The 15,512-nt window shown below is 35.8% G+C and overlaps 1 protein-coding gene across 3 annotated transcripts in view; it reads left to right on the top strand.

Moving 5' to 3' along the window:
* Positions 1-15,512, top strand: part of LRP1B (LDL receptor related protein 1B) — a 1,954,889-nt gene that overhangs the window by 1,316,491 nt on the left and 622,886 nt on the right. For all 3 annotated transcript variants that reach the window (XR_012421093.1, XM_005573071.4, XM_015433154.3), the window contains exons 30-31: positions 8,459-8,633; positions 9,494-9,588. Coding sequence is in view for 2 of the 3 variants with exons in the window: in XM_005573071.4 (XP_005573128.4) it covers positions 8,459-8,633; positions 9,494-9,588 (270 nt within the window). In the remaining variant the exon portion in view is untranslated. The remainder of the gene's footprint in view (positions 1-8,458; positions 8,634-9,493; positions 9,589-15,512) is intronic.

Genomic DNA, 15,512 nt, shown 5'->3' with positions numbered 1-15,512 from the left:
CAAGAAGAGCAAAACTCCATCCCTCCAAAAAGTAAAAAAATAAAAATTAAAAAAATTTACGGGCCGGGCGCGGTGGCTCACGCCTGTAATCCCAGCACTTTGGGAGCCCGAGGCGGGCGGATCACAAGGTCAGGAGATCGAGACCACGGTGAAACCCCGTCTCTACTAAAAAAAAAAAAAAAAAAAATACAAAAAATTAGCCGGGCTCGGTTGTGGGCGCCTGTAGTCCCAGCTACTCTGGAGGCTGAGGCAGGAGAATGGTGTGAACCCGGGAGGCGGAGCTTGCAGTGAGCCGAGATCATCGCGCCACTGCACTCCAGCCTGGGCGACTGAGCCAGACTCCGTCTCAAAAAAAAAAAAAAAAAAAAAAAAAAAAAAAATATATATATATATATATATATTTTTTTTTTTTACATGTCTAAATAAACAGATTTAAAGCCTCTTTCTTGCTGATGGAGGAATAGTTACATTTGCATAGATAAAATATAGGATATTAGGAAGGACTGGCTTTTTTTTTTTTTTTTTTTGAGACAGAATCTCACTTTGTCACCCAGGCTACAGTGCAGTGGCACGATCTCGGCTCACTGCAACCTCCACCTTCCAGGTTCAGGCAATTCTCTGCCTCAGTAGCTGGGATTACAGGCACCCACCACCACACATGGCTAATTTTTTTTTTTTTTTTTTTAGTAGATATGGGGTTTCAGCATCTTGGCCAGGCTAGTCTTGAACTCCTGACCTCGCGATCCACCCACTTTGGACTCCCAAAGTGCTGGGATTACAGGCGTGAGCCACCACGCCCAGCCTCCCTCCCTTACTTAAGCTTATAAACAACTTCCCTTTGCATGTATTTTTATAGATCTAGGCTAAACAAATAAAACAGGAAAACTGTTCCTATTTCCTGACCCAGCAGGTTGAATGATAGGTTCTAAGAGAATGCTGTTCACCTCACCATTACAAAAATAGCAGTAATTTGTCCCAACATAGAGAACATAGCTGAAGTGAGACATGTGTGTACATGTCATGGTTGAGTTCTAAATTTTTAGTATTGAATTATCCTAATATTTGCTTAAAGTTTGGCATATTGTGATTTCTGGGTCAGTTATTATCTTATTGAATGTGTCTTTATTGAGCACTTACTATTTGCCATGACTGAATATCCAAAGACAGTTTCTCTTCAACCTAAATTTGGTAGAAGGATTGGGAAGGGGATGGAGAAAAGAGTAATCAACAATCCATATAGATGCATCAAACACCTATGCTTTAAAGTCTATTGAAAATTTAAAGTCAGACATATTTGTGCAATGGTAAATGTCATAAAGAAGGCAATAGGAAGTGCAGGTTTTATTCACAATCCTTTTCAATACTAGAAGGCTAGCTTGAGTACCATTAATAGATCTGAGAGTATTTGACCACTGAAATACAGTTGTATTCAAGCTAGCTCTTTTCTGATCTCAGGTTAGCACTGTTAAAAAAAATTATTGAATGGTTTGGTTATAAGCTTGTTCAAATATTTATTTCGAACTTGCTGAAAAACAGCAGTCTTTATAAAAAAGCGAATGCAAAGATTTCCTCTTTGTTCAGAATTTTTTACAAGGGCAAGGGGAAATGTGGTTGGATAATCATTGTTAGACTGGATTTAAAATAAGAACAATGACTGATGAAATGTCATTATATTCCTTGAAACTTCAAGTAAAGGACATTAGGTGTCTCCCAAGATTGACTATCAGTTAGGTGGTCTTCCCTCAAGAAATTCACCAAAGTCCGACAGAAAAATGTTCAAGTACTTTATTATAAATATTTAATATTACCCAAAAGGCTCTGAATTATAAAGATCAAAAGATGTTTTATCTTAAAAAAAATGGGAGACAATTTTCTGTCTTTAATTATGAACTGGTATCTAGCAGTAATTTGGTGAGTTTATCATTGAGAAAATCATCAAGACTTATTTCTAGTTAGCAGACTCTATTCACAATTATCAACCAAAATTTGAGCAAAAATGTTTTCTCACTAATAATTAATACATATACTCATTAGGAGCAATAATTACACATTCAGTCATTTTGAAAAATATTGGAACTTTTTTTTTTTTTTTTGAGTTGGAGTCTCGCTCTGTCCCAGGATGGAATGCAGTGGTGCTATCTTGCCTCACTGCAAACTCTGCCTCCAGGGTTCAAGCTGTTCTCCTCCCTCAGCCTCCTGAGTAGCTGAGATTATAGGTGCACACCACCGCACCTGGTTAATTTTTGTATATTTAGTAGAGACAGGGTTTCACCATGTTGGCCAGGCTGGTCTCAAACTCCCGACCTTGTGATCCACCCGCCTCTGTCTCCCAAAGTGCTAGGATTACAGGCGTGAGCCACCGCACTCGGCCTGAGCATTTTCTATATAGTAAGGAATTTAAGGAGAGTCAAGACATACTGAATGGTAGGCAGCACAGAATGAGGGATGTATCTGTACAGGCTGAAAGATTTAACAAAATAGACACCAAATTATGCCAACCTTTATAAGACAAGTTTAAGGAAGTGCTTCAGGGAGGGTGTGACTACATGATGAGCTTTGCCTTTGGAAGAGGCCACTTTACTGTGTTTAGTAGAGACTTCTACGAGTTGGGGGTAGATAAGCAGTGAACGCTGAGAGAGACAGGTTAGTTGGCTGTTACAGTGGCTCTAGTAAGAGTTACCAGAAGCTGGGACTAGAGTGGGGAAAACACAGATGGAGGAACATGGACAAATTATAGAGATATCAAAGAGTAAGAACATAAAGGAACTTAACAATCAATTGGACATAATAAAGTTTGAGGAATAGGTATTTTCGAGGATGATTCCATTTCTGACTTACCCCATGGGCTGAATAATGTTGCCTTTCAATTTCTTCCAGAATGAAACGTTGTTAAAGATGGATATATCTTTCTATTAGCAGAAAAACTTGAGATGAACTTTTGAAAATTTAGCTTCTGAACTCATCAAAGGATCTCAAATCCCACCAGTAATTGTACTTTATTTTATCCTTTAATCTTTTAGAAATTCCATGAATGACTCTGTGGAAACCTTTCTCTTACTTCTTGCACTGTGGGACTCTGTATTTTCTCACTTAACTGTCTTCTCTCTATTGGGCTTTTTCTTGAGAGACTTTATTTTCTTATCTTCCTTAGTCTAAATCTAATGTGGGGTCAGCTTCAAAAATTGGGCCCCAAAGAAATTCACTGTGCCTATCATCTCCCATTATTTTCTTCTCAAGTGGGCCATTTTCTTTTCTTTTTGTCTTTTCTCTCTCTCTCTCTCTCTCTCTCTCTCTCTTCTCTCTTCTCTCTTCTCTCTTCTCTCTTCTCTCTTCTCTCTTCTCTCTTCTCTCTTCTCTCTTCTCTCTTCTCTCTCTTCTCTCTTCTCTCTTCTCTCTTCCTTTCTTAGTTTTGCTCTTGTTGCCCAGGCGGGAGTGTAGTGGCGCGATCTCGGCTCACTGCAAACTCCGCCTTCCGGGTTCAAGCGATTTTCCTGCCTCAGCCGCCCCAGTAGCTGGAATTACAGGCAACCCCCACCATGCCAAGCTAATTTTCTGAGACAAACACTAGCTCCTTGGTTCAAGCGTTCTTGAGGGGATGTAGAAATAGTTTGCCAGCCTTATCATTCTACGTGTCCTGAAATACCAAGCTCTTCTTAATGTATATATTGCCCACATGAGCTATTTGCTGTAAGTAGCTTGGAGCAAATAGTTTGAAAATAATTTTCTTCAGTACAAAACTCCAAGTTGGGAGCTATTTTCTGTCATTCCTTTGTCGATAGATAGTATCCCACTATCTTTTGACTTCCTCTATTGCTATTGGGAATCCCCTTGTTTTTCTAATTGTCATTCTTCTTTTGGTGATGCCTCTTTGCTCTCTAGCTGCTTATAACATCTTTCCTTTTCCCTCATTAGAATATTTGTATTTTGCTACCTAGAGTTGTTATATCTTCTATGGGGTCCTGTCTTTCATCAGTCCAGGGGAAAGAAATCCTCAAATATCCTGTTTTCTCCAACTCAGTCTTTGTACTCTACACTTTGTAAACTCTAATTTATATATTGGACTCTAATAAATGTGCTGGACTATTCATTCTGTCTTCTAACTCACTTAATTTCTTTGTTTCTCTGTGCTAACTCTGTTAACTTCTTTCAATTTGTTTTTTAGTTTACTAGTTGAACTGTGCCTAAACTGCTATTTAACACATTCAAAAATTATTTTTTATGTTGTATTTTTTAATATCACAAGTTATTTTTGGTATTCATGCTTCCAAGAGAATCTTTTAAAAGGAATCATTGCACTTATTATTATCCAAAGCATTATTTATGCCATTAAGATATTTCACCTTGTCTTTATCCTACAGATAATAATTTATGAATATGTAGATTTTGGAGGCTCGGATCTTTTATTTTTCTTTTAACTATTCTTTTATATCTCATTTCTTTGTGTGTGTTTTAATTATTTTTTTTGTTCTGAGAAGGAACTTAATGGGAAGTGTGAGTCCACTGGGGTGTGTCTATACCCAGAAGATCACTCTTATTTAGCTCACGCATTCTTTGTAAGTTTAAGGACTGAACCCTCTTACACTGAGCAATTCATACTCCATGAAGCTCTCCATTCTCAGTGCAAGTGTTTGCCTCTATGATTGCACCCGCTTCTATAATCCCATTTTGTCTTCCTTGATAGTTTTAGCTAACGTGTGAGTGTGTGTTAGCATGTTGAGTTTTTCCTGTCTGTCTTATGATCTCGACAATGCATTTGAAAGTTACAGTTTATCATGCATCAGTTTTGTGGCAATAAAGGGCTTTTCAGAATATACTTTACAATTAGTCTCAGTTCCAGAAATGAGAGACCCCAGAATTGGAAAATTAAACTTCCTGAGAAACATACTCAGAGGTCTTGTTCTGATTTACAAAAGTTAGACCTAGAATTTATTATTTCAATATTTTTACCAAAAAGAGAAAAATATTAAAAACATAATTATTTTTGTTTTTCCCCCCATACGCTTATGATGAGTTTACCAGAGCACTCTGCAACAACCAAATGTGGGAATTAGTGATTGATAGCCAAAAACAAGAGTATTCTTTTAGACATAAAGATGATAATTAGAAAGTTCAATCTGGTGGGAGAAAAATGTTAAGAATAAAAAATTAGAATTAGGTTGGGCGCCTAATTAGGCTCAGTACTTTGGAGGCCGAGGTGGGTGGATCACCTGAGGTCGGGAGTTCAAGACCAGCATGATCAACATGGAGAAACCCCATCTCTACTAAAAATACAAAAAATTAGCCAGGCATGGTGGTGCATGCCTGTGATCCCAGCTACTTGGGAGGCTGAGGCAGGAGAATTGCTTGAACTTGGGAGGCGGAGGTTTTGGTGAGCCAAACCTTGCACTTTGCACATTGCACATTGCAACCTGGGCAACAAGAGTAAAACCCCGTCTCAAAAAAAAAAAAAAAAGGAAAAAAAAATTAAGATTGCTTGAGTATGTATTTAAATACATACTCCTCAATATAGACATATTTGACTTTTTTTAGCTTAGTTCACATACTCTTAAAATTTTAGATTGTGTAGTTCATGAATTTATTCATGAATTCATTAAAAATATTTATGTTGAAGGCAATGTTGTATACAACTGGGGAATTCATTAAAAATATTTATGTTGAAGGCAATGTTGTATACAACTGGGGAGAGGGGCCAAAAAGACAAATTAGCAAGGAGCCTGCCCTCAAAACTCATATGTGAAAGTAGTTATATATCAGCAAAGTAATGATTACATTAGGTAAAAAGAGATCAACCAGGTACAGTTCTGTTAAATTAGGCAGATGGAGAAACTTTTTTCAGCTGGGATAAACAAGAGACATGACTAGGTTTTCGTGGTTGAAGGAATGATGTTGATCAGCTAGCCTATTATGAATAAAATTCAGGCAAGTGGTGATGGGAGTAGGTTATGGAATCTAAATAGTTTCCCTATAGTGTGGAAAGATCAGGTAATATCTGGAAATCTGAAAACATATTAATATGGTTAAAATGTAAAGCATTTGGTTAAAAATAGTGAGAAATAAGACTGGGAAAGTACTGTCGCTATAGTCACACTATATGGAAAAGCAGACTAAGAAATTTAGACATCACATTCTGGGTGGCTAGAAGCTATTGAATACTTTGGGGCAAGTGAAGGTCATGATTCAAAGCTCCGTAGTCAGAAAAATAACCTGGCAGCAAATAAATCAATTGCTTAGAAGAGGAAATGCTGGATACTACTGTAATATTAAAGCTGGAAAGAGATTTGAGAGAGCATAAACTATAGAATTGACAAAAGACTAAATAGATATTTATGGCTTTCATTTGGCTGTGCTTTACAATTTCGAGTGGAATATATTCTCTAGGCCATATTACTAAGAGTCTATCATAAATGAATAAAAGGATTTTGAGCAGCAGAGACAATGCTTACCCCTCACCTCCCACCACAAAAACAAACAAAAACAACAAACAAACAAAACCAACTTTGAAGAACAAGTATTTTAGGGGAAATAGAAACTTATTGTATTATTTTTGCCAATACCAAACAATCCAAGGTAAAATGCAGAAAATATTAAGTTCTTAGATTGACAAAATATTCTTCAGCCCTACATTAGGCTGCATAAATACACATTATTTAATGTATTATAATATTCATAACAATACTATGTGTGGTCTATAGCCCATTTCACAGGTAAGAAAAGAGACTAAAAGACATTTAAATGACTTGATTAATGACAAAAATAGACACTCAACCTGAACATCAACTCAAATATTCTTATTACATCAATACAACCTCTCAGTAACCAATTAATTCAAGAGAATGAAAGAAGGGGAAGAAGGAATAAAGATTCTGAGTGAAGGAAATAAATATATATAAGATGTGGCAGGTTTAATTTTAAGGAAGTGGTATATTACTTTTGTCTAAAAAAAAAAAGAAACTGGTTGAGGATGACTAAAAATAAGAAGAAATGTGAAGTTTAAGATTGAGAAATAAGTTTATATTTGAAATTAACCAACTTACCTGTACATTAATCATGAAAAGTAATTTGCAAAGTGAAAGGGTTGATTTGAAGAGAACCGGAAACACGAGTAATATCTTCTAAGGCAACTGTGATTAATAGTTACTTAGAAGTACTAAAAGGATTTTTGAGCAGCAAGGTAGGCTCAGTTGAGATTCTGGCATGGAAATGTAAGCTGGAAACCTACCATTCAAATACTGCACTTTACGGCTGACTCAGAACTGTCAGGCCCCCACATCTTGTTTTGCTGTCTTACATTTTGAACTAGTTGGCATACTTTACAGATCTGGAGTTTCCACTTTCACATGAAAAAAATCTAGCTTTGTGGCTTCTTCCGAAAAGAATAAAAATGGAAGATATAGCAATTTGACTAGAGCTAAGTAGCAGCTGCTCAGAAGTTTTGATTGGAATCACCAACCTTGAGCAATAAGAGAATCTTGGGCCTCTCCTCGGAACTACTGAGTTAGAATCTTTATTTTAACAGTCTCCAGGTGTCTTGTAAGTTTGAGAAATAGTGGTCTAGAGAACTCTATAAGTACAGAATGCTAGAAAATATTAAAATTTTCTAAAATAAAACCAAAATCAAGATAATCAAATGCTATAAATTGGACATTAAACTGGACTACTTTATATGTTAATATTTCTGAAAAGATTTTCTGCATTCATCCTTTATAACACTTTATTTTTGTTTTTCTTGAAAAGGTGCAATTTTTAAGTGGAAGTTGGAATGTGCAATTATATTTAAGCCTAAATTCCATAATTGTTTTAAAAGGTGTCTAATTCAATAATACAGGACTAACAACCAAAATATTTATATTGACTGTAACAAATCCAAACTTAACTTGATTTCAGAATTTTCTGCAGAATAAGTGTTGAAGGAATGTTAAAATGATTTTATTGGATTTTTCTCTTCTCAGTCAATTCCTCTTAATTATATTTTGAAAGATGTTAAACTCTGGTGATTCTTTTAGGAAAGTTGAATTGTTTTATTTCATTTTAGTAACAACTTGGCACTTAAAACATAAAATAGCCCATTTGTTGATGGCCCACAAGTACTTTCTCCTAACTAGAAAGATGTGCTACCAACTAGAGAAGCTATTACTCTAATTTGAATTGTGGTCACCTTGGCTCATAAGACTGCTGCCTGTGTTTGCTCCTAAGTGTTTACTAGTGAATCCTTGACTGTTAGTGTAATTTCAATGCTAATTGTTGCTTCAGGTTTTCAAATAGCTCAGCAGTGAGACATTAATGATTATTCATGCCTTAAGAAGGGCTGATAAGGGAATGAGATTACAATCTTGTGTGATTTTAGCTAACAAATTAAAGTGTAAATTAAATTTTCCCTCAGATAGAAAATAACTACTTGGAGAGCCAATACAATGAAAACCTTCATTCACTTTTAAATCTTCTCTTTCCTGTTTTATAGATATTCAGAGTATCAGAGGACTAGCAGTGGATTGGGTGTCACGTAATTTATACTGGATTAGCTCAGAATATGATGAAACGCAAATTAATGTGGCAAGGCTAGATGGCTCTTTGAAAACCTCAATTATCCATGGAATCGATAAGCCACAGTGTCTTGCAGCTCACCCAGTCAGGGGGTAAAGTATGATTATTTTTTTTTAAGCTTTTCCAAAATTTCAGAGACTTTTGCTCTGATTTTATATAAAAACACTATTTAATTCAGAGAATATATATGTATATATATGTATATATATATATCAGCCACAAGAGTCACAAAATTTAAATATGGAAACTGTAAAAGAGATTCCTGGTTAGAGTTGTATTATCTGGAGATTATATATATCCTACACCAACATATATATCTGTGACATGTGTCGTAAGATCTCATTAATTTATGTTTCTATGAAATGACAGTTCTGAATAAAAACAGATGTAGGAGAAAGTGGTTGCTTTCATTTTGAAAGCCAGTGGTTAAAAATGCATGTACTGCATGTTGGTATCATGGTCACTGCTATGTAGATCAGAATCTTCAATCTTTTGGATGGTCACCTTGTGCCCTTAAGGGAGCTTGCATAGAGCTGAAAGAGATTCTTTTCTCTCTAGTGCTTTCAACAGCAATAGTAGAAATGAGTTTGTTACCCTCTGTGGCATCTGATTTTTTCAGAGCCAAGAGGACTCAATCTTGATGAATTACTTAACAAAGAAAATAATTTACTATAGTCTTAGCTAAATATTCAGTCATGTATGTAGGAGGAAAAAGGAAGTGAGATTTTTTTTTTTTTTTCACTGACAGGAAAAAGCAAGAATGGTACTTACTTCTCAGGCAAATATGTAGGTTATCGCCAGCAAATGGCTGAACAATTTTCGATTTTTCTGAAGAGAGTTACTCCTGAGTCCAGAATATATTTTTATGTTTACTTTGTTTTTTAGTGTATATTTCTACTCAGTGAGTAGGTCTACATCTAATATTTTCAATCCATATCTCTTTTGAATTAAGAAAACTCTACTGGACCGATGGAAACACAATTAACATGGCAAATATGGATGGCAGTAATAGCAAGATTCTGTTTCAGAATCAGAAGGAGCCAGTTGGTAAGTATTTTTTAATAGTCACCAAGTTTTCAATGTGACAAACCTATACTTGTACAATATACCTTTGATCTAGATCCTAAAAGAAAATATTAAAGATTAGTAAAATAAGTAAATTCAGGAATTGATCAATTTCATTGAATCCATTGGGTTTCTGTTAGGTTTATTAGTCAAAGTTCTCTAAAGGGACAGAATTAATAGGATAAATGAACATACAAAGGGGAGTTTATTAGGAGAATTGACTCACAGGATCACAAGATGAAGTCCCACAATAGGCCATCTGCAAGTTGAGGAACCTGGAAGCTAGTCCGAGTCCCAAAACCTCAAAAGTAGGAAAGCCGACAGTGCAATCTTCAGTCTGTAGCCAAAGGCCTGAGAGCCCCTTGCAAATCACTAGTGTTAAGTCCAAGAGTCCAAAAGCTGAAGAACTTGAAGTATGAGGTTCAAGGGCAGGAGGTATCCAGCATGGGAGAAAGATGGAGGCCAGAAGACTCACCAAGTCTGCTCTTTCTCTGCCTGCTTTTATGCTAGAAGCTGGTTAGATCGTGCCCACCCAGACTGAGGGTGGGTCTGCTTCTTCCAGTCCACGGACTCAAATGTTAATCTCCTTTGGCAACAGCTTCACAGACACACCCAGGAACAATACTTTGCATTCTGCAATCCAAACAAGTTGACACTCAATATTAACCATCACATTAGGCGAGGAGGAAACATTATCTGAACAGGAAGATTAATTTTTTTAACATAATTTTTGCAATGTATTAAATAAGTTACATTAATGTAATTAATAAATATTTTTACTGGTGAAATATCTGATACAATACTACAGTGGCAGTATAACTACTGAGTCTTTTCCTGATCATCATTATTGTGTCATTATTGATAATTACAAGGTTTTGGGTTTTGATATTTAGTATTTAGTCTTTATTTACTCTGCAGTGTGTTAATTTAGTTTCTTATTCTACCTTTGCCAACCATTGCAAATAATCAGATATAACATAATGGCACTGACAGAGAGCTTTGACTTGTTCCCAAGAAATATCTTTGAAAATATTAAGTATAAACATTCTCTTAGAATATAATATTTTACCCATTTGCATGTAGATATCTATAATACTGTTTTGAACCTTAATCACTTTTTCCTCATGTTTTCTTGCACACCTTTGAGAAGCAAATATTGTTACAGGGCCTATTTGTCATTTCCAAATACCTTTTAAAATATTAGTAAGCCCCAATTGTGATATTATTATAATAAAGATGCAAATGGTGGAATATACAACAGAAAATTCATTATTTTGTTTCAGTTGAATACTATGTATTTTTCGAATCTGGGAAAACAATCAATATATCATGAAGCTTGTCAATTTTTTCTTAGTTTTAGAAATTTAGAAACTTAGTTTTAGAAATTTAGGGCACATTTTTCATAGTCATGATTCAATAAAGGTGTAGTATCACTAAGATTTGCAATAAATAATTCTTTTCATGTGGTCTATAGAATAAACCTCTGACATAAAATGATACTGTTAACAGCTCTTTAGCCAGTTTGTTCTAAGATTTTTACATAATTGAAAGTCAGGGTTGTATTAGAAATTAAAGGCAAATTGAAACACTAATGCTTCTATGTGGGAGATGATAGAACTAAAGAAACAAGGGTCTCTACAAGATTAGGGCCCATACAAAGGACTCAATTTGAACTAAGGCAATTCAGCTGGTCCTTATCTGGAACTGTTCAGAATATGCAATGTTGAAAAATGAGTGTGATAGAAATAGCATAAGCAAATCGAGCCCTTACATTGTAATATGGTAATCATAGTTTATACCAAAATGTTAATGTATATGCTTATTTCTATAATGGTGAAAACCTTGTCTTTTCTAATACTAAATATCCAGTTTCCTACTCATTTTTTTTTTTTAATAAAAGGCCTAACAGCTTATAATTTTAAATAAAAAAAGCTTATAAGAGAGGTATTTGTGTTACCAATTCACAATTTATAGCTGGTCCCTCAGATGTTGTTCACCAAGTGATATTTTTAACTGCATAAGGATGATGATTCGGCCGGGCGCGGTGGCTCAAGCCTGTAATCCCAGCACTTTGGGAGGCCGAGGCGGGCGGATCACAAGGTCAGGAGATCGAGACCACAGTGAAACCCCGTCTCTACTAAAAATACAAAAAATTAGCCGGGCGCGGTGGCGGGCGCCTGTAGTCCCAGCTACTCAGGAGGCTGAGGCAGGAGAATGGCGGGAACCCGGGAGGCGGAGCTTGCAGTGAGCCGAGATCGCGCCACTGCACTCCAGCCTGGGCAACAGCGTGAGACTCTGTCTCAAAAAAAAAAAAAAAAAAAAAAAAAGGATGATGATTCAGCTTTCAGTAATACATATGTCTACTTTATGTCAGTGATTATATTTGAAAATTAAAAAAAATAGATTTTCAAAATGACACTTTTTAAAAGTTTTTATTTGTACAAGACATATTATTTTAGCATAATTGACTATACCTTACATCAGTATTGAATATGGCTGTGAGTCAAACATTCATTTATTCAATAAACGGATTTTTATTGAGTATTGGATTTTGCACTAGGCCTGTTGATAAAAATTTGACACTGTCCTTTTCCTGAAGGGGCACAGGAACCTAAATTATTTTAGATTCCATTAAGTAAATTTAACTCATTGCCCTTGAGCAAGTTACTTTTAGCTTGGTGTGCTTGGTTTCCCTATTCATATAATCAAGACAAAATGTCTTTTTTTATAAGGTTCTCATGAGAACTGAATGAGAAAAATTTATGAGGCAAAACATCTGGCCCTTAATAATAGAAACTGTCGGTAATAGCGGGAGTGTTTACATTAGGTCCAACAGACTGGAATTCAAATTATTTGATTGTCTGTAGTATTAAGACTCTAAGTGAGTTTACTGAAGAATAAACAGAATAGATTCCATAGAAATGTAGTAGAGGAAATATACGTAACCAAGTGGGCCTCTGAAATGATCAAATGTTTATGTAAATGTGAGGATTTAACTCAGTACTGCTTTGCTGCTCGGGCTAAGAGGCAAACAAGTTTAAGGTTAAGCGCCTTCTGGTAACTTTCCACTTTAGCTTGCTATTCCTGTTAAGCAGGTGCCCAGATTGATAGTCTCCCCGTGCTTAATGAAAAGCTGTGTTGTCCATGTATAAATGCAATACTCTTTTTTTTTTTTTACTTTTTAAATACTTCCAAAATCTGAATGCTCTACAGCAATTCCCCAGCCTGCTATATACTGTCACATCCCTCTCTGCCCCAGAAATCCTTATTTTAGATACCCATAAGAAGAAAGTGAGCAGACGAAGTCCCTCCTACCTCTATTCTCTCCCATCTCCCTACCATGAGCAATGTTTGTAGATCACTTAACATCTCCTTTGGTAACATTCGCCATTTGGATTTGCCAATCCAAATTAAGTGAATTAAATTGTTCAAAGTCTAAGTACAAGAAGAAAAAGAAAATTAAGAAATCCAGAAATTAGGGACAATGTATAGCAATTTTCACATATACGTAAAACATTCTTTTTGTCATATTTCAGGGACAACATGGTTGGGGAAAAAACTGTTATTTGAGGAACCAAACACATCTGAATATGAATCACTGCTTCGATGCGTATTAACTCTGTGACTTTAAACAAGTCTTACCTTTTCTAAGGCTCAGTTGCATATCTATACAATGGAGATAATATTATCTAACTTATGTGGTTATTTTTAGAATTAAAGGCTCATATGCAGTATCTCATGTTCTAGTTATTTCATACTTAAGTATTCTAGAGAGTTCTTATATATGTATTCAAGAAAGTACATTAAATAATATTTAAAAATTTAAGAGACTACATCTTCATTAAAATGAATGAGTAAATGCAGCATTTTCATTACTAAAGTATGATATGTACATACAGATGTGTGTGTGTGTCTACTTACATACATATATATGTAGGGAAGTTCAAACTTTCCCTTTGAAGGTTTGAGTCTAAGTCTGCTGAAATAAATTAACAATAGGCAGATTAACAGGAAAAAAAAAGGCATACAAATGTATTAACGTGAACATGGACACGGGAGTCCTGCAAATATAAAACTCTAAAAACAGGCATGTGGCCAGGTGTGGTGGCTCACACCTGTAATCCCAGCACTTTGGGAGGCTGAGGCAGGTGGATCACCTGGAGTCAGGAGTTTGAGACCAGCCTTGCCAACATGGTGAAAACCTGTCTCTACTGAAAAATACAAAAAATTAGCCAGGTGTGGTGGCATGTGGTTGCAGTGAGCCAAGATCGTGCCATTGCACTCTGGCCTGGGCAACAAGAGCGAAACTTCATCTCAAAATAAATAAATAAATAAAAATAAAATAAAAAGAGCAATGTGACTGAAGTTTTTATACTGTATGGAAAGGAATAGTGACTTGGAGCATGGCAGCAGGTTATGGGAAGGAAAAGGGAGAAAAGGCGTGACCAGCAAAGGTTCTCTTTATGCAGGTGAAGCCTCACAGGTGGCAGCCCTCAAAAAGAATAGATGGGAGCCTGTGATAAAAGTTTCCTTGTCAGACCTGTAATAATGTCAGACCTTTAGTTTCCTTTTCCTGTGAGTTAAATTTTTCCTACTTCCAGATAATGTAGATAAGAAGGCCTCAGATAAAGCTCTTACATCTGTGTTTCACTAGATTTTCTCAACAGATGCAAGTCTTCCCTACTAAGGACAGCTTTTCAGAACTATTCCTGTGTCTGCAGCCCCTCTGAGTAGTCATCTTAAAATAGACCAAAAAATATATTTTGGGGTGGCATATTTTCATTTCCTTCACATACATTTCAAAACCATTGAGAAAAGTTATTAGCAGAATGTTACTTACATACTTATCGCATGATACCATCTGTATAATTTCAAAGTGAAATACAAAATATTAATATACATTGCTCCCAGATATACTTATTTAAAAACTATAGAAAAAAGTGAACTGGAAATATACACACCAGTTTTATAATAGCTGTTGACTTATGGAAGAGTCAATGATAACATCTGACAGAGAACTTTCTTCTTTATCAAAGGTAATTTTAACAGTATTAGTTAAATTTAGTTTACATTTAATAAATGTATTCAAATTGAGTATAATGAAATGTTAGTAGTGTTCAATTCTGGATAGTGAGTTCATGAGTTTAGTTTCATCTTCTTTCCTCTGTTGAATTTGGCTCCTCCAAGTGTTACCAAAACGACCCGTTGTTTAGACACAGCTGACTTTCTTCTTCACAATGGTAAAGGAGAACACTAACTGGCCAAGTCTCAGTAATATCTAAGAGAGGAAAGGGCAAAGTTGAAATTGTAATTTAGATTTATAGCTGGGCGTGGGGGCTCACGCCTGTAATCCCAGCACTTTGGGAGGCCAAGGCGGGCGGATCACGAGGTCAAGAAAGCCAGTCCGTCCTGGCCAAAATGGTGAAACCCTGTTTCTACTAAAAATACAAAAATTAGTTGGGCAGTTGGCACACGTCTGTAGTCCCAGCTACTCGAGAGGTTGAGGCAGGAGAATCGCTTGAACTCAGCAGGTGGAGGTTGCAGTGAGCCGAGATAGCGCCACTGTACTCCAGCCTGATGACAGAGTGAGAGACTCCGTCTCAAAAAAAAAAAAAAAAAAAAAAAAAAATCGTAATTGAGATTTTGAAGTCTGGTTTAAGGTAGGTCTTTCAAATGAAGGTGTGGTTAGGATTGAGTAAGGATCATTATATAAAAATTTCAGACTGGTTAGAACAGCAAAAAGATTTTGAGGGGAAGCGGTTTGAAGTTCCTTAAGTTACAAAATGTTGTTTGACGCTTTTCTTGCTGAAGAGTTGATGAGTCTTTCAGGAAGATCTTGAAATCAACATTATCTTCAACTTTTATCTTCCTGGGAGATAATTTATTGGGCTAGTAATGTTATGTTA

Source organism: Macaca fascicularis, chromosome 12, assembly GCF_037993035.2.
Source record: "Macaca fascicularis isolate 582-1 chromosome 12, T2T-MFA8v1.1".
Classification (NCBI taxonomy): Eukaryota; Metazoa; Chordata; class Mammalia; order Primates; family Cercopithecidae; genus Macaca; species Macaca fascicularis.
This window is presented reverse-complemented; position numbering and strand designations above follow the sequence as displayed.